This window comes from Narcine bancroftii, chromosome 7 (assembly GCF_036971445.1).
Source record: "Narcine bancroftii isolate sNarBan1 chromosome 7, sNarBan1.hap1, whole genome shotgun sequence".
In the NCBI taxonomy this organism is placed as follows: domain Eukaryota; kingdom Metazoa; phylum Chordata; class Chondrichthyes; order Torpediniformes; family Narcinidae; genus Narcine; species Narcine bancroftii.
The window spans coordinates 50671270-50690159 of record NC_091475.1 but is presented as its reverse complement, the minus strand read 5'-3'; the positions used below and the strand labels follow the sequence as shown (position 1 = coordinate 50690159).

The following is an 18890-nucleotide window of genomic DNA, read 5'->3' as shown; positions in this document are numbered from 1 at the left end:
TTTGTAAGTTTTTATAATGAAAGTCAAGGACACTTTATTCTATTTATTTGACAGTGCATTACTCAGTTCTTCCACTTCATGGGGTATACCCTGTATTCTTACAGCAAAATAAATGTTCCAGGTCAACAATCAAGATCCAACAGAATGTCACTTAGAATTTCTGCATTTAGAAATTAACCAATACACATTTAAATTCAAAATATATCCTCATTAGTTGAGATTAAATGGTATACTTCAGTGCTGTGGACTATCAATAGGCTTCAATTGCAGAGCTGAAGAAAAATTACACACCATTTACCACCCCTAACTCCAGAAGATATTACATTTCATTCTTTGGCAATCCCAATCACACCACAGGCTAAGCGTCCTCCAGCATTTCCGGTTCGGGTGCTTTCCTCGTCTCCTCCTTTGCCCAAATCATCTTCCTTCTCATGAATCTTTACAAAAGAAAATAACATTAGTATAACATGAATAGGCAATTTTTAAGCTTTCAAGAGGAATAAACAGTATCAAGTGTGTTCCTCAAAATTTTAATGTGCTCTGTAATCAATGGTTTGTTGGACTCAGGAACATGAAAAATTGCATTAGCGTATATTCAAAAGAACAATTTTAACTACAAGTGCCAATCTCTTTGAATATGTTGAAAGGATCTTTTATGTCCACCCAAAATAATGTCCTTTCACACCTCACAAAATTTAACCCAGTGCAAATCCAACCCACAATTAAGCAGTTCAGATTTTGCACAAGAATTCAAGGTGCATTAACTAGGCCTGCCAAAATAAAAATCTATTGCAAATGCCTCAAAATACAAGATACTGGTGAACAGCACACTACTATATTTCATTAATCCATCTACAATGGTCAAGCCATTTCATTCAGTTTGAAAAGATAGATTGCAGACTATATGCATTGCAATTGCACCAAATTGGGAGCACAATTAGAGAAAGGTTATTGGCCCAATTGCTCAACATGATGTAGTGGCTTGAAAGACGCCTCACTTAGTGCTTAAAGAGTTTGGAGGATTATAGTCAATAAAAATGAATGAAAAGGCCAAAGCTGCAATTTGCTCCAAGTTTGTTCTCCAATAGAGTAGGCAAAGGTAGTTATTTCTCTCCTCATTCCCTTCATAAACAATACACCCAACATATATATATTCAATTATTTATGGATTATTAGGCAGATTTCAAAAATCTAGGATTAGTAACTTTTACAACGATTTGAGCAATTATTATCAACCAGGTTAGTTCCTCAGGAACCTATTGGTAGTTTGGTTACTTGGATGAAATCCACAGGTTTGAATACTTACCACAAGTGTACGTCCAATAATGGATCTTTCTCCTGAGAGACTGAGCATGCCATCTTTTATTTCAAACTTGGCCACACCATTGTCATCAGCCACCACATTGCCAAGATCACCAACATGTCTATAATAAATTGCAAAACAATTTCAGTTTTGAAACAGTTTCCACTCCCCCCCCCCCCCCCCACCAACCCCTCACCAATTGCAACAGGTGAAAAGGTAGTTCACCTCAACCTCAGTGTATTTTCCGCTGGAAGCTAACTGTAGTCACTCATAATTTAACACAACGGAAGGCACTTCGCAAGAATATTACTTTCACATGATTCTGAATGAGAAATTCGCTGACTTATTTTAACTAATTCTTAAGATCATATATCAGCCTACAAAATAACTTTCGTACAAGTCTCTTAGCATTATGGGGACACCAATTCCCTGGAGCATAAAGCCTTCCAAAAGGTAATGCACACAGCCCAGTCAAATATTATCCAATTTTCTTGAATTTAGTTCCTCCAATTAGAAAGTAGGAATGGAACAGTTCTGAAATCAGCAATATTACATGAACACAGTCAATAATTAGTTAAAATGGAGCAGGTGAAATAGATCAATGTGAAATGTTTGATTAAAATGCTTTAATGCAAGCCTTATCAATTAAAATGTGTTCTTCGATAATCTTCTCCCACCACCCCAAAAATTCTCATACAAAGCTCACCTTTCAAGGTCATCTGGTCCACCATGATTTTTTGAAAAAGGATTGTAATGTGGTCCCGCACTGATACACCCTATTTTGTGTATAAATACAAGATAATTAATCCATAACCAAATGTCAGCACATCTACACAAGATAAACAATATCTCAGTTAATTAGTCACAAACCTTTTCAATTATGCAAGGTGTGGGTTTTCTTTTTTTCCCAATAAGTGTTGCAAAATCTCATATGTTCATTGACACTTGGAGTCAAATAGAGAGATAAAAGGCCAGATGTTTAATAAAGCTGAAGTCGAGAGTCCATACTGGAAAAACCTTACAGACTGCAGGAAGAGTGGAACCAGAAACATCCATTTCTCTATCATTGCCAATGTTTTAATACCTGGGAAAGCCATCTACAACACTGGAGCTAATTTTTTTCCATCAATAGCTGCAAGGCAAACTTCAGAAAAAGCATTCTAGTTACAAGCTTTTGTTGGACAAGACCAATTCTTGATGGGAATGAACAACCTTGGATGTGCTATATTTGGAATTTAAATTTTACAAAGTGCCCTCTGGAATCAGCAAGTGAACTGGACTAAATTGCAAGAGACACTTATGGATTTTTGTATCAATTGAGAAAATTCTCTAGACAGGATGCAACAATAAGTGATTGAATTAACCCAACTATCCAAACCACAGTATAAAGAAACTCAACAGCCAAATCGAGTTTCTTGCCAGGTCTAGTCATGGAGAATAATTTCTCCTGCACTTCAACTGGTCCCATATAATTTCTTGCATGCAACTCAGGAGGACTTTGGTTTTGTGTTTCATCTAAAAGGCAGCTTCTATGTTATTGCAATCATTCCTCTGCAATACAAAACTTAGCCGACCAGAACTCTGGAGTGAAAAATCAGAACAATCAAATATGGGGTCAATTCTTAAATGTCAACTGGTCTTTTGATTGATGAAATTTATTTATGAATGTGATCAATGATTAAAACTAAAAGACTTTTAAGAATAATCAACATCTTGGCAATCACAGACAAAGGTCCAAAGCTACAAAACGGACTGCTTTTATGGATAGTGATAGGATATCTCAGCATAACAAAAGGGAAGTGTTCAATTCCAGTTTGATGTCACCACTTTCAAGCAAATTTACCTTCTACTTCTTTTATTTCTCAGCTATAAAGTATTCCTGCACCAACCATCATCTTTTAACCATTGATGTATTAAGAGTGGCATTCTTCACAATTTTGTGAAAAGAAATTCCAGTGCATACCATTTGTATTATCCCCATAAGCATGAACATGGAATCCATGTTTTCCAGGAGTCAACCCAGTGATGCTTCCTTTCACAGTCACAGATCCATCTTCCTGCAAACAAATTTCACAAAAAAGTATAATTATTTCTATAGAGCTGAAACTACAATTAAGTCTTAACCTCAATTAGAATGTAAATGGCCTCCAAACAGTGAGAAATATCGACCACTGTGGGTTTTTTTTTTAATTCAGCAAAATTTACCTGTGATTGTTGCTTCAGGGACTTGGTTTTAATTTTCTACATAATTACTGAAGATATCGGAGTAGTGGTATTATTGCTATAGCAGTCACAAAAGTGGAGCAAGCCCAATATCACATCTGTCACAATCTTACTGAATGTCAGAATGATTGAGGTGACAATTTCCATTTTCCTTTTCTAACTAGGAGATTTTTGAAGTGATTATAGCAATAAAACAGAATTTTGGAGAAGGGTGCTGGAAGATGAAGCCGGCACTTTAATCATCTTTCTGAACCATCTTAAATACAACTTTTCATTTGAAAATCTAGTCTTATGGATAAAGTCCCAAAACAAATGTTCAATAAATAAGACATTCACAGGCAGTGATTTACCCATTGCATATGGAATGGACTGGATTTAAAGACAATTTGGGTGATTCTACAAAAGATTAAGGAATAGTAATCTCTGCCTGGAGGTTTTTATAAAAAAATTAAGAAACAATCTAAACAGTGCTTTATGTTTAGTTGTAACACAGTTTTAAACTATTTTATTTATGTTTGTTGTGTCACATCATCCTATTGTATTTAAAGCAGGGTTGGCCAAACTACGGCCCCCAGGCCAACTGCACCCCATTGACTATTTTTAAGAGTTCCAGGGAAGAATTTTAAAAATAAAATGGAATTATAGCCTGTTAGAAAATAGTCTCAAACAATAAATTGCATTGTGTATGATGCACTTCTTAGTTTGAACACTGGATGTCACTGCCATTTGAACAATTACTAGACTGTTACACTTGATTAAACATGGTGGAACCGAAAATACAAAAAATAGCAAGCGAGGGCCGGGCCGAAAATTTCAGACATGATGGAAAATGAATACTTTTTCCACAAAATTCAAGGGGAAATGTGTTTGTTTGATTAACAAGGAATGTGTTAACTTTATCAGCCTATCTGTAGATTTACACATTCCATCATAATCATTAAAGTGGATCCTTGGGACTGGACTCCTGCCGTTGTTTAGAATCTTCCAGATTTCAGAATCATTTTAAAATGGTGGTCCCTTTAAGCCTGCCTGCGTCTTGCTGCCGTTTCCCACCCCCCGCTCGCTCACAAGTGTTGCTGCTGCCTCTCCCACTGAGCTTGCCCAAGTCGCGCTGCTGTCTCTCTCTCTCCCCGCACCCCCCTTGTACCAGCTCCAGGGAAATGGCCCCCTTCTCGATTCCCCTCCACTGATACAGTGGTTTCAGCTGTTTGGGAGTTTATGGGTAGTGATGACGGCTATTTATCCTGCATTGAGCCGCCATTGGGCTGATTGAATACACCTCAACGCTGGACAGGCGTCAGTATACGGCAATTCAGAGGGGTTTATAAATTAGCAAAACAATACAGGATATTCTAAGGCAAGTTGAGCAAGGGTCATACTCGACAGGTAGGGTACTTATAAAGTAATGATACCACTAATTAGTGACATAGAATGCAATGGGATATACAGGAATTGAGCGAGGGTTGCATCAGGTCATTTTTGGCACCAAACTCGATCTTTGAGCAGAAGTCATCTACCGAAAAAAAAACAACGGTTTTTGTAAGTTGCCATTTTTCAGAATCCTGGATAAAATATTAGGTACATATACAACAAATAACAGGTCATATTATATGCATATTACAAATTAAATATAATTATTTTTAAAAACCAAATTCCATCAATATGGTCAATAACCATCTCTTTCTCATAATATATTCCAGAATAATACTGGATTGAAAATATATAAAACTAAATTAAACGATCTTTTTATCTAAAGGGTAAATTCTGTCTTCTTTAATGATTATGATTTATGACAATCATATTTAAACCCATATTTGACAAGTTAATCTAAAAAACACCTAAAACTAAATCTGATCTATCCCTCTAATCAAGGTTAATTTGTAAAAAAAAAAGTGAAAATATGGATTGAATAATGACCTTCAGACACTTGACATAGAATCTCTGGAGCATCCAGACTGCTTACATCTTCCAATTATGATAGTAATCTATTAATGCGCCCCACATTTTGTCAAATTGAAAATTTCTATCTTTAATGTTGTATCTAATTTTCTCCAAACTTAAATAGGACATAACATCATGTTACCACTGCGTATAAGTAGGTGAAGAGTCATCTTTCCATTTCAATAAAATTGTTCATCTGGGTATCAACATGGTAAAAGCTAAAACTTTCTCTTGGATTGCAGACAGAGATATTGTATTCTCCAGTTTGTAAGAAAAACAGCTTATTTTTCTATATGTGGCCCACAACCAAAAAAGTTTGGCCACCCTCAATGGAGAGAATCACAAGAACTGCAGATGCTGGAATCTTGAGCAAACAATGAGAAGCTGGAGGGACTCAGCATTTCAGACTGTTTTTATGGAGAGAGATTGGCAGTCCATGCTTCTGGTCAGAACTCTCTCAGGACTAGCTGCTCTCAAAAAAGGGTTCGAGCCTGCTAAATTTCCCCATGCTTCTCATTGTTTCTGCATATGATTGCACCAGATTTCTGTGAAGCAAATAACATTGATTTTGCAAAATGGCATAATCTCCAGGTCAGGCATTAAGCCAAAAATGTGTGACATTGTCCAGACACATACTGATATCAAGGAGCAAAAGAAAGGGAATCTGCTAAACCCAGTTCTCTTGATCATCAGACAATTGATGTAAAGCATCATTAAACAGTGTTATCAAGCAGCACTTACTGACACTTTCCAGCCTCAGTCCAAATATAGAACAAAGAAATGAAATGAAGAAATGAAATGAAGAAATGAAATGAAGAAATGAAATGAAGAAATGAAATGAAGAAATGAAATGAAGAAATGAAATGAAGAAATGAAATGAAGAAATGAAATGAAGAAATGAAATGAAGAAATGAAATGAAGAAATGAAATGAAGAAATGAAATGAAGAAATGAAATGAAGAAATGAAATGAAGAAATGAAATGAAGAAATGAAATGAAGAAATGAAATGAAGAAATGAAATGAAGAAATGAAAGTTACTGCCTTTAACAGCTTTTAACTGATAGAATCAAAGTGTCTTTTTAAAAAATTCAAGTTGATGTGCTTCAAAAGCAAAATAAATCTATTGGGTGGCACCATTCTTTTTGCAACAACAATGGTTGTAATTTCTGCAAGTCTATGATCTCAGCTGCATAACATCACTACAAAAGTTCCTCAGGGCAATGTTCTTGGTGAACCAGCTTCTTCAATGACCTTCCATGTATTTGGACAGAAGTGAGGACATTTGCACAATATTCCATTCAATTTAAATCTCAGATATTGAGACAGTACACCCTTAACATTCAGACAGGCAAGTAAAATTTATGCCACAAATTGCAAGCAACAATTATTTCTAACAAGATGGAATCTAATTACTTTCCAATGACATTAAAGTACTCTCATTGAAAAGTTTGCCACCATCAATATTCTCAGGTCAGTGATGACAAAGTCAACTGGAACTGCCACCAAGAATACTCTGTCTACAAGAGTAGATCAGAGGCTGCATCTCCTGCAGCTCATGACTCACCTCCTGGTATCCAAAAAACAAATCTGCTATCTACAAGTCAGGAGTATGTTGAAAAATTAGCTTGCAGGAATGAAGCCCACTCCATCATAAATTCAAAGAAAATTGCTGCCAACTTATCCACTAAAATATTACTGCTGTTCATGACTAGTGCCCTGTACTCCAGTATATAACATCTATCACTGTTTCTCACATAGACTACTCAACAGCGCTCTCCCTTCTCCAATTCTAGAAATATCTTAAGACTTCGATTCAACACCAGGGAAAAACAGAGCAGGGAAAAACGGTTGGTCATCACCCCACTGTGGTTCTGATTCAGCTCAACTTCAAATATCAATCTGTTGTCCAGTGACAGACATGCCACCTTTTGTTGTTCACAAAACCTCAGATGTCTGTATCTGAAAAGAGTTGGAATGTTAAAGGTAGAAAACTAGCAGCTATAATCCATTGAGAAATACCACCTCCAAAAATATCTGCTTTAAACTCGTGTTTCTTTGGCTCAATTTGGAAACCATTCAGAACATTGAAAGATCTTCAAGTTTGGAAATGGCTCAAAAGGTGACAAAGATATCACAAAAAGAAATAAATGGGATATGATGGGTTTATATTGCACTGAGCTGGATATACAAGATATTATTTTAGAAAACACCAGTTGTGTATGCACTTACACAATTACTCAAAGACATGATGCTTTTCTCATCTTTTCATACCATCAGACAAACATGGCTATTGACAGAACATGGATGTCTTGATGTACAGCAGGGCAGGCCTATACACAACACCCTTCCCCCCCCCCCCCCCCACACCCCCTGCAATAAATGTTGAATGGGCCCCCACTAACTACCATTACTACATCAGGCCCATGACTTCTAGTGAGAATTAGGGTACATATACTGAGCGATAATACAGAAAGGAACTTAATAATAATTATGGAACCTAGTCCTTAAAGTGCTTGGGGGGGGGGGGGGGGGTGGTCATCTTTCTCCCTTATACTGCCTTGGCATGGCATGCTGGACCGGTATTTGCTTGGGGCTGTTCTGGGTGTGACCCATTGATGGACGCGTCGATGGCGACTGCTGGCCTTTGGGGTTCTACGAGCTGGGCTGCTGTCGCTGTTACTGGGCTACCCGTCTCCACCCCTATTTTACAGTCCAAGGGGTTGGATTGCCATGGCAGGTCTGGTTCTACCTCCTCCAGGTTGTGAAGTAGTTTGTGGACTTTAGTGTCAGACAATGGTCGCAATTAGTCAATGTGTCGATTCCACAGTCTGTCTCCCATTAGAACAGAGTATGAGCAGGGCCTCAACTTTTGTAGGATCACTCCTACCACCCATGGGTCTTTCTATTGTTTGTCATGTTGTGCCAGTGCTCTCTCGTTCACCTCCAGTGCTGTGCTCTAGGTAAAGATTGTGACGATGTGGATTTTTCGAAACGGAGGTCCAGATCCGGGTGAACTGTGAACAATTTTGTCCGCAGGTTGCGGCCAAACATCAATTCCGCTGGGGTGCGTTTTATGTTAGAATGCGGTGTGTTTCTGTACCCCAATAGGAAATCTGTAATTTTGTGAGCCCAGGAGGCATTTAGAAATTTCTTAGTTTTCATCGCCTTTTTGAATGTTTGCACAAAGTGTTCCGTCTTTCCATTAGTTCTTGGGTGATAGGGTGCCAACAAAATATGTCTGATACTGTTGTCGCACACAAATTTTTTTTAAAAAAGGTTCTGATCTAAACTGGGGTCCATTGTCTGTGACTAATTAGTGAGGTAATCCGTATGTGGCAAACATTGCCCGTAGATATTCAATTGTGCAATCGGCTTTGGTGTTTTTCATATGCAAAACTACTGGCCATTTGGAATGTGCGTCCACCACTATAATGAAAGTCATTCCATGAATGGCCCTGTGAAGTCTACATGAATCCAATGCCAAGGTCTGAAGGCCATTTTCGTGGGTTGGCTTCGGCCTGTAGCCTTTTTGGTCCATTGACTGATATATTTGCATTCTCTCACTGTTGTTTTCAATATCTCTGTCTATTGATGGCCACCAAACATGTATCCGGGCCAACACTTTCATTGGGCGGTTGTGGTGCAGCTCTGATAATATGGTGTTTTGCCATTTGGCTGGGATAATTGTATGGGTACCCCAAAGTGTGAAGTAAGTTTTCAGGTCTTCTTGTATGACCTCAAATTCTGGCTATCTATTAAGGATGAAGTTTTAGACTTTGCTTAATGTTGCCTCCTTTCAGGTTTCTTTGCTGATCATTTGAGCTATAATGGGCAGTTGTTGTTCTTGGTTGATAACTGCTGCTTCTGCTGTCCATTTACTAATTTCTTTTTGTTCAGTTTTGGGTAGTGGAGCAAGCGTGATAAGCTGTTGAGTGTTCCTAGTTGATGTTTTATTTCATAGCTATATGCAGCTAGTAGCATGGCCCATCTTTGAATTCTGGCTGCAGCTAATATTGGTATCCCTTTGTGGCAGCCCACAATCAAACTTAGAGGTTTGTTGTCAGTGATTAAAGTGAAAGTTCTTCCATATTGGTGGAATCTTTTTACCCCCAAAATTATTGCTAATCCTTCTTTTTCCAGTTGTGCGTAATTGCGTTTGCTTGCAGTTAACGCCCATGAAGCATATGCCACTGGCTGCTCACCCTTCTGTGATTTGGGAGAATACAGCTCCAAGGGCGAGAGTCACTTCCTTGTTTGGGTCATAGTGGATTAGAACTTCATTTGTTGACGTTAATATTTCTTTTAGTCGATCAACTGTGTTTTTAGTTTCCATATTCCAGTACCATTTTTGACCTTTCTTGAGTAAGCGGATTAGGGGGCTGCATAGTGTAGACATGTTATGGCTAGGTTTCTGATTTAGTGATTTATAAGCCCTAGAAAGGACTGTCATTCTGACTTGTCGGTTGGATATGTGGCTGCGGGATCCATTTGTACCTCTCCTTGTCTACTGTAAATCCCAAGTATGTCACTGAGGGCAGCATGAAGACACTCATACGTTGCCTGTAGACTGCTTTAGGAACTTTTCAAGGTTTGGTTAAGTGTTCCTTGTCGTTTCGGCCTGTGATGATCGTATCATCAAGGTAACATTCCACTGCTATTCCATATAGCAATCTGTCCATTGTAGCTTGAAAAAAAAAATCTCAGATGCTGCTGAATTTCCATATGGCAGGTGTGCATAGGTGAATAGTCCAGGTGGGTATTGATGGTCACATTTTCTTGATTCTTTGTCCAACTCTAGTATGCCCGTGACTAATCTAATTTTGTGAGCTTTTGACCTCCATTTAGCACTTGGAATAGTTCTTCTGCTTTGGGCATGGGGTGTTCTTGTACTTTTAATGCCTGGTTGATGGTGTCTTTCTAATCACCACAAATGCGAATCTCACAGTTTGCTTTCCGTACAGGCACAATGGACACTGCCCTATCACTGTATTCGATTGGTTCTAATATGCCTTCATTTTGAATCTATTTAACTCAGCTTCAATTTTTACTTTCTTTGCAAATGGAACTGTTCTGGCTTTGATGAACTTTGGTACCACATTCTCTTTTAATTGTAGTTTGGCTTGAACCCCTTGATGGAAAACCACATCGTGGTCGTTGAGAATCTGGGTGAATTCTGGCTGGGTGTTGTCTTTGTGGTTTATATTCAGTATTGAACTGATTTCCAGCCAGTCTAGAGGAATGTGTTGTACTCAGTTTCTTCCCAAAAGTTCTGGTCCCTAGGTATCTACGACGTAGAGATCGTGTTTTTGGCTGTTGTTGCTTGTATTGGACCTTGATGGTACACTTCCCAAACTTTTATTTTGTCTCCTGTAACATCTCAGTATTATTTCAGATATTTTCCACCGGAAGGTGTGTAGCAAGCGTTACTTTAAATGTAATGGCATTAGAGACACTGCAGCCCCTCTGTCGAGCTTCATTTTCAGAGGTTCGCTGTTTATGTTTAACTGAATACAAATTGCTGTGCTTTTTTTCTTTCAGATGTGCTAGAATGCAGCTGTTGTTTTGTCATTTTTCGAGCTGTTGCTATGCTTGTTGTTAGAGCTGAGCTCTCTCTCTCTCTCTGCTAGCGCTTTGACCTCAGCTGAGTGTTTAATCACAATTTTGAGTCCATCTGCATTTCACTGTTTCTTTAATTGGACATCTCGCTTTGATATGTCTCTTTTTATTGCAATGGTGGCATTATGAATTTTTGAAGAAACAGTTTTCTGGGAAATGGTTGTACTTCCTGCAACAGAAGCACTGTTGGCTAGAAAACCTCCCAACCAGAAAGTCTTGTTGGCCCACATCCACATTTTTGTCTGCCATTTCTGAGCTGCAGTCAGTTCTATAAGTGATCGAGAATTACTTCATTGTCCATTGCCATTAATTTCTGCTTTGCCTGGCGATCTGCCAACCCCATCACTAATTGATCTTGAAGTGCTTGGGTCAGAAACTGCTCAAAGTGACAGTGCTTGGACCGTTTACACAACGTTCCCAGGTATTCACTTACTGCTTCCTCTGGCATTTGTTTTCTTTCATAGAATCACTGCCTTTCTGCCATAACCAGTGGTCTGAGGCTTACTTAAGTGGTTCTCCAGTGCTGTGCATAACTCTGTGTGTCTTCATCCCTGGGTCCTCTAGGAAAAGGAAAGTTTTAAGGAGATCAAAAGATTTGCTGCCCATTATACTGAGGAATAGGGCACGTTTTCGGTTTACCGTGGCTTCAATAATATTATGGGCTACACAGTCTGCTTTGTTGAATTCTCCGAACTTTTCCTCTGCCATCTTGGCATGCTTTTGATTTGATCTTTCAATGGAAACTCGTGGAGCTCATTAAGTAGTCACCTTTGACCTTTATGCTTTTGCTTCCTTCCCCCAGTTAGTATATGGAGCATTTGTAGGGTTCATTTTGTTCCTCATCGCCACTGTTGTGTATGCAACAGTGCTTTTCTCATTCTTTAATACCATCAGACTAACATGGTTACTGACATACAGAGAGCTTATACACAACACTACCCATTTAGTTACACATAATGAGTCAATATAAACAGAAGCATTCCAAAACCAGTTTGGAAGTTCTTATACATTGCTTCTCCATTCGAAAAGGCTAACACACCTGTGTAACTCTTCTTCCTGCAATTCAAAAATATTTAATATACAATTTTAAAATAAAATGAATTGTACAAGTTTCAATTATATTTATCATTCTAAGCTCATTTATTCTTTGCATACAAACAATTGGGGACAGGAGGGGAAGAAAGCTATCTAATACACAATTTTTACTGCTCTATTTTGCAATTACAGTATGTTGTGCCTTTCTTTAAATCCTTTCTTAATACTTCTAATTCTAAATCTTTCTCATCTATTGAATTAATTTCTTTGCTTACATCTGGTCTTACCACTAACTGACGTTTACAAGGACAGAGCCTCCAATTCCGTTCCTTCCTGACCTGTCAATTTTAAAAATTTCATATTTACAGTTAATATTTGATATCTATTATCTTAAGTAACAGAAACCAAAAAATATTTCAAACAAATATCTCAGTTTAAGAAATGTTTAATGCTATAAGAGAAACGCTGAGAGTCTCCGATGAAACAGTTTCTTAAAATGAGTACAAACACCAATTTCTTGCAATTTTGATTAATTGATGCCAATGTAAAAAATGAATTAAAAAACTGTACAGTTTGGTAACAGGCTTGTACTTTTTGTAACCCTTGTACTTTTTGATGGGTGGGAGAAAGAGAGCACTGGTGAAAACCCACGCAGACACCGGGAGAACGTACCAACTCCTTGCAGAGAGTGCTGGATTTGAAACCAAGTCACTGGCGTTGTAAAAGTGTTGCACTAACCATTAGCTTAACTGTACTGCCAAAGAACATTCAACTCTCCCCCTCTTCTCTCGAAAAAAGAATGACAGATGGCCAGTATTAACCAATTGCATGAATCCATTTGGAAGACAGCAGCAGTTGATAATGACAGGTCCCAATATACAACAACAAGCTAAAAAGCTTCATCTCCTTTCAGCAAGAAACAAATAATTTTCTTCTGAATTAACAGTTCCAGAATGTTGTTCAAAATAAAGTTGTAGACTCTCAAATACAGTATGTCGACTTTTTATTTCAATCTGTACAGGTAGTCCCTGACTTACAGCCATAGTAGAGACCAAAGGATTGGTTGTAGCTCTTGTTTGGTCGCAAGTCAGGGACTACCTGTATGCCTACTTTTTGTTTCAATCTGTACTGTTCTTTTCTCAAGAGCGACAGTGGGCAATTTATTCTGAAACGAGAATTTTTGTTGTTGTATTTAACCAACTTTTTGATCGTACTCAGTTTGAAGCTGTGATGCAAGATCAACTATTTTAGTTGTTAAATGGCAGGATGGAACACAAGCACAAATCATACCTGATCAATGTAAGAATAGCACTGTTGCTATGGACCAATTGCAGAAGCTGTAGTTCTGACTTTCATGCTGAAATATTTGAATTGATTTTTTTCCCCCCCAGAGATTCCAAACCAGTAATGCCAAACTAACCAAATAGATAATGCATTCAAAATAATTGCCAAAACCAACATGTTTTCAATTTCTGGTTCAAGAATTTCTTCCCATTTCCCAAATTTGTTTTTGTATTGCATTTTATAAAGCCCAAGATGAACAGTCCAGTTAGAGTGGAAAGGTTTAATTTATAAAGTTTGCCTCGACATATCCAAAGGAGGTATCAAAACAGCAGAAAGTGCACTGAAATGAGTACTGCCAAAAAGACAAATTTTCTGAAGAATTGGATCTCAAGTGTCTTTCTCCAAATCAAAACTCAAATTTGGAAGTTCCATTCATAGAGGTCTTTCTAACTTAATCATCTACAAAAGTTTTACAAGCTACTGTAAATTAATAAGCACAGTAGCAAATTTCTGGACAGCAAGCTCTCAAACAGAAATAAAATCAGCTTTGTTTGAGAAAACAATAGTGGCCACAACAAAAGAAAAACTTTCTCTGAAACTTATGCATAAACGGGAGACTGAGCAACTTAACAGGACAGAAAAATTGAGCCTCAAATATATTATCCAAACAAGAACAGAATTTAGATTACCATTCAGCTCAGATGGATAATATCCAGTCTTTATTGAAAAGCTTTGACACAAACACAAAGCCTTGATCCTCAAGGCCTTTTTTGTCTCTGCTGTAAATAAAAACTGGTATATTAAGGTACGTTTACATTTAGCACATACAAGCTCATGTGTAATCATTATTTTTAATCAGTTAACTTGCAGCAAACAAGTCTTTCATGTGCGTTATTGAGCAAACAATTAATTTTTTTTAAAAATTGGCATATGTCCAAAAGAGCACAGTCCAAAAACATTTGGAATGAGTTCAAATAATTTTTTCAGCACTCTCAAGATAAAAGCTAATGTCTTCTCACATGTGTTGGAATCTTAGTTAATTTGTTCTCAGCTCCTAAACCAACTAAACAAAAGGCTCCATTAACGTTTTATCACTGTACGTGAAGACTTGCATAAAATGACCATGCAAAAAAAAATTCAAAATATCAGGAGGGGCAAGGTCAATATTAATCAGAGAACTTCAGAAGAGTCTGCATTTGAGCTCAAATGTTGATAAAAGTTTTTCTACTAATCTCATCTTGCAACCCTTGATCAGTAGCAATTATGTTGTGGCTGTTCAAGTATACATCCAAGTACTATTTTAAACACAATTTGGATTTCTGCCTTCTCTACCCCTTAAGCAACAAGTTCCAGATCCCTCTGGGTGAATTCCAACCCTGCATCCCCCACCCTTTTTTATATGATACTTCTGCTAATTACTTTTAACCTATACCCCTTGTTTTTTTGACATTTCCAAAGGACATGGAGTAAATTCCAAGGACCCATCTAGGCCTCACAACTACAGATTTCGAACCAACATCTGCTTAAATTTCCTGTGGAACCTTTGTAGCAAAGGTGCATCTGTGCTGCATTGTTATGACAAACGAGCACACAGAATAGGGGTGCTCTTTCCACTGCAGTAGCGGGGATCGCCCAGTGGCAACCCATTTCAATTCTCTGCCCTATTCCCATGCTGAAAAATTTGTCCATGGTCTCATGCACAGCCAAAGTGAGACCATCTGCAAAATTAAGGAACAACACCGTCTCTTAACCAGGTGGCATTAACATCAGCTTCTTCATTAGGGGGGGGGGAGGGTTGTGGAAGGGGGGAAGAGGGGAAGCACAGTCATGGGCTGCTGGGGTCAGGGTGAGAGTGGATTTTGGTTTGGTGAAAGCAGAGAGGAGAGACAGAGCTGGCAGAAGGGAGACATGGGAAGGAGTCTATCGTAAAGCAGACAAGTAGATTCTTATCATATCCAATTAATACCATCCTGTTTGTCTGTACTCCCCCACCTTCCATTCTTCCCTCTTCCGCAGTCGTCTTCCTTTTTAATACATACTTTGAGGAAGGGTTCAGCCCAAAAGGTCGGTAATATCTTTACCTCCTCTGGACGTTGCGAGACTGACCGAATTCCTCCAGCATTTGTGTTTTTAACTACAATCACAGCGTCTGCAGATTTGTGTTTTAGTCATCTGTGTCTGTCAAAGCTTTTGTTCGTGGTTTAGCTCTTAAAAAAATGCAATGACACTCATTGTATAAGGATTATTTCCAAGAGGCCCAACACTGAGCAATTGCGCTGCATTTGTGCAAGACGGATGGCGTCGCTCGCGTCAGGCCGATGTCCAAGGCCAAGGAAGTCAGCCCTCTCCGGCGGGTGTGGGCACACCGCGGAATGAAGGAACGGCAGTGTAAATGTACTGGGGCACGCATTTGGTTCAGCCCAGCGAGAACGTCGCCGACAAGCCCCATGCACCGAACCACAGCCAACGCAGCAGCCACATAAAAAAATATAATCGGGAGCCAAAACCGCAATACTCGATGCTGTTTACTTACGGCCTGCTCAAAGTTAACAGTCCCGGTGACTTCACCGCTACCCTTCAACACGCAAATGGCTTTCATACCGAAGACAGATGTACCACCACACAACCGCAACTCTGCGTTGGCCCAAGAAACCTTTCACACGCATGCGTCAAACATACGTCATGCACTGCTACTCCGCGCAGGCGCTGTCCCGAGCGACTCGTGAAACTCGAGACGGTGCTCCAATCAAATTACTCCAGCGATACGGACTGAAATGTTACATGTTCCTGCTGCTTCCTTCGACCCTGAACAATCTGCTGAGTATTTCCAGCTGATTTGTTTAATTGGTGCTACACTGAATTGGTCTTGTGATCTTTACAAAATGCAATAAACAGAAACCAGGCTCCAATAATGAATCCAATCCAAAACGTTGATTGGCCCTTCTATCTGAAGGTTCTTTCAGGTGGCCAGAATACCTCAATGTAAAACCTCATTCTACCTCTGTGCGGTTCTCGGGGTACTCACCTGAAAGAGCAGGAGGCACCTCTGAGGCGCACTTTCTATTGCTGGAGCATTTCCCTAGGCACCTGAATGCAGCCGCCCCGAATGGACAGGAGCCGGAGCGCGCTCCTTGGCACCTCCCCTGCAGCTGTCCCTTTCAGGTGCACGGTGCAGCGCTTTCAGGACATTCTACAGGTCTGCATCTGCTTCTGCAGGCGCATTCTTGGCAGAGAATGCACCTGAAAGCGGCTTGACTCACTGTTTCCTTCACCCACCCCCCACCTTCTCTTTGTTCACTTGGGATTGCAGTATCGACAGTAACGAGTGCTCCATCATTCGCCGACTGGAATCGACAAAATGAACGTTCAGGTTCCGATCAGGTTAAATCAGATATGGATATGCCAGACCGGTTCCATACCATGTGCCCTGGTTATGGACCCCATCTCAGTCATTTTGCGTCAATCAGCAATGGTGATTGCTGATTCAATAAACTTCAGCAAAGATAATGTGTGAGAAAAAAGGAAGCAGCATGGTGTCCAAGGTAACACGAGAGGTAAATAAAACTCGAGAACAGAGATTTTAGCGTCAAAGGCAATAGATTTAGAGAGTTTTTAACCACAGGGTACCAAGTCACCGTCCATGATTGTGTTAAAAGCAGAGTCAGTCACACAAACACTTGAATTGCAAAAGCCATGGAAAGGTAGGAGCCAATTACTGGAAGATGGGATGAATATGAATGAATGGGTACTCACTGATCAGCGTGGACATGCTGACCAATGGACCATACAACAGTCTGCTTCCATGCCATACAACTCTAAAGTGGATAATCAAGGAAGTTAAGGATGGTTTTAAATTTAAAGAAAAAGCATATGTTGTTAAGATGAATTGTAGGCTACAGAATTGGAAGTTTTAAGTAGTGAGTAAAGGATGACTAAAAATGGCATAGAAGTTAAAATTAGAAGATGAACAATCATCTCACACACAGTATGTGCTTCCATAGGTTTCTTAAAGGAAAGAGAGTAGCAAAATAAATGCTGGTCTCAAGACAAGACTGGAGAATAAATATTGAGAATTGAAGAAATGGCAGAGATTGTAAATAAAAAAAATATTGGAGCAGTTTTCATTCTAAGACATTAAAAACAGATAAATAATTGTGGAAAATAAAGTCAATATATGGAACGTAGTTCGTCAGAGAGAAAAACAATTTTGTTAGACAAAGGAAGTCATATTTCAATTGTATAGGACCTTTGTGAAATAACATTTTGAACTTTGTGTTCATTTTTGGTCTTCTTACCAAAGAAAGACTGGAGTTGACAATATGAACAATCCAGCTCCAATCAGGTTATAGCATTGGCCGGTCTATACCATGTCTGTGGTATATTAATCAGCAATGGTAGATACTTGAGGTACTTGCCGTTCCAGGAGTGCCGTGAAGATTCACTAGACTGATCGCGAGATAATGTGTTCACCACAAGAGCAGAAATTGAACAGACCAAGATGCCATTTTTCAGTGTTAAGAAAAATGACAAGAGGTCTCATTGAAATGAACACATTTTTTCAAGATGAATCACAGAGATGTTTTATTCAGAAGAGGGCCAGGACAAAGATTAGAATGGAAGATAAATAGCATCAAGGCAAGGTAATCATCTATAAATCAGCTACAGTGAGATCAGAATGGAAGTATGGTCACCAAATCATTGAGATGGTGATGGGGTTGCAGGTGAGTGGAGCAAATGGAGCATAAGGGAGAGAATAAAACTAGATATGACACCTTAAAAAAACATGAGGAAGATGGAACTAAAAGTGACTTTAAACCTGAGCTATTTAATATTACTCCATGTAAAAAAAATTCTTTCAAGTTAGTGGAAGTTATCATTTGACACTTTATTAAATAAAAACAACTTGTTTGTCTCCAGAAAATATCATCAATATTCAATGAGTAAAATGCTGGAGGAACTTAGCAGTTCAGGCAGCATCTGTATAACCGAAAGGATCCTCAGCATTTCCGGTCAAGACACTATATCTTTCTGGCTCCACAAATGGTTCATGGCCTGCTGAACTGCTCCAGCATTGTTATTTTGCTCCAGCATTGTTATTTTGCTCTTGTTTCAGCATCTGCAGTCTCTTGGATTTCCATTTTATTATTCAATTGCAAAGACTCTTTAAGATGCACTTCTTTGAAGACATTTCCATCTCTCTTCAATGGGAGTTCTGCAAGTCCCTCCATCATTGCTCCCTTTTTGAGGTTTATACTACTCTGCCATCATTTCTCTGCCTTTCCATACGCTGCCTGAAAAACTAGGCACAGCCAGAGATGTTGTGATGGCAGCGGACCTGGGAGAGTGGGGAGCTCAACTACGAACACTACATTACATTTAATATATTACATTCAAAACTCAGGAAGTGCTTATTTATGCTAGAATATTGCTACAGTGATGTGATGTAAAAATATACCAACTGAGACAGTTATACACTCCAAACGATACA

General features: G+C 38.9%; 1 protein-coding gene across 3 annotated transcripts; it reads right to left on the bottom strand.

Annotated features, from left to right (window-relative positions):
* On the bottom strand, positions 1–16075 carry LOC138738913 (superoxide dismutase [Cu-Zn]). 3 transcript variants are annotated; one of them, XM_069890104.1, is made up of 6 exons: positions 15936–16075; positions 12394–12456; positions 3267–3360; positions 2010–2079; positions 1307–1424; positions 1–437 (listed from the first exon to the last, which is right to left on the bottom strand). In XM_069890104.1, the coding sequence occupies exons 1-6, from the start codon at positions 15999–16001 to the stop codon at positions 327–329; spliced, it is 522 nt and encodes a 173-aa protein (XP_069746205.1). In that variant the 5' UTR covers positions 16002–16075; the 3' UTR covers positions 1–326. The 3 variants fall into 3 exon arrangements, with proteins under 3 accessions (XP_069746205.1, XP_069746206.1, XP_069746207.1); XM_069890105.1 differs by having other exon boundaries at positions 12406–12456; XM_069890106.1 differs by lacking the exon at positions 12394–12456 and having other exon boundaries at positions 15936–16074.
* Positions 16076–18890: the final 2815 nt, after the last annotated feature.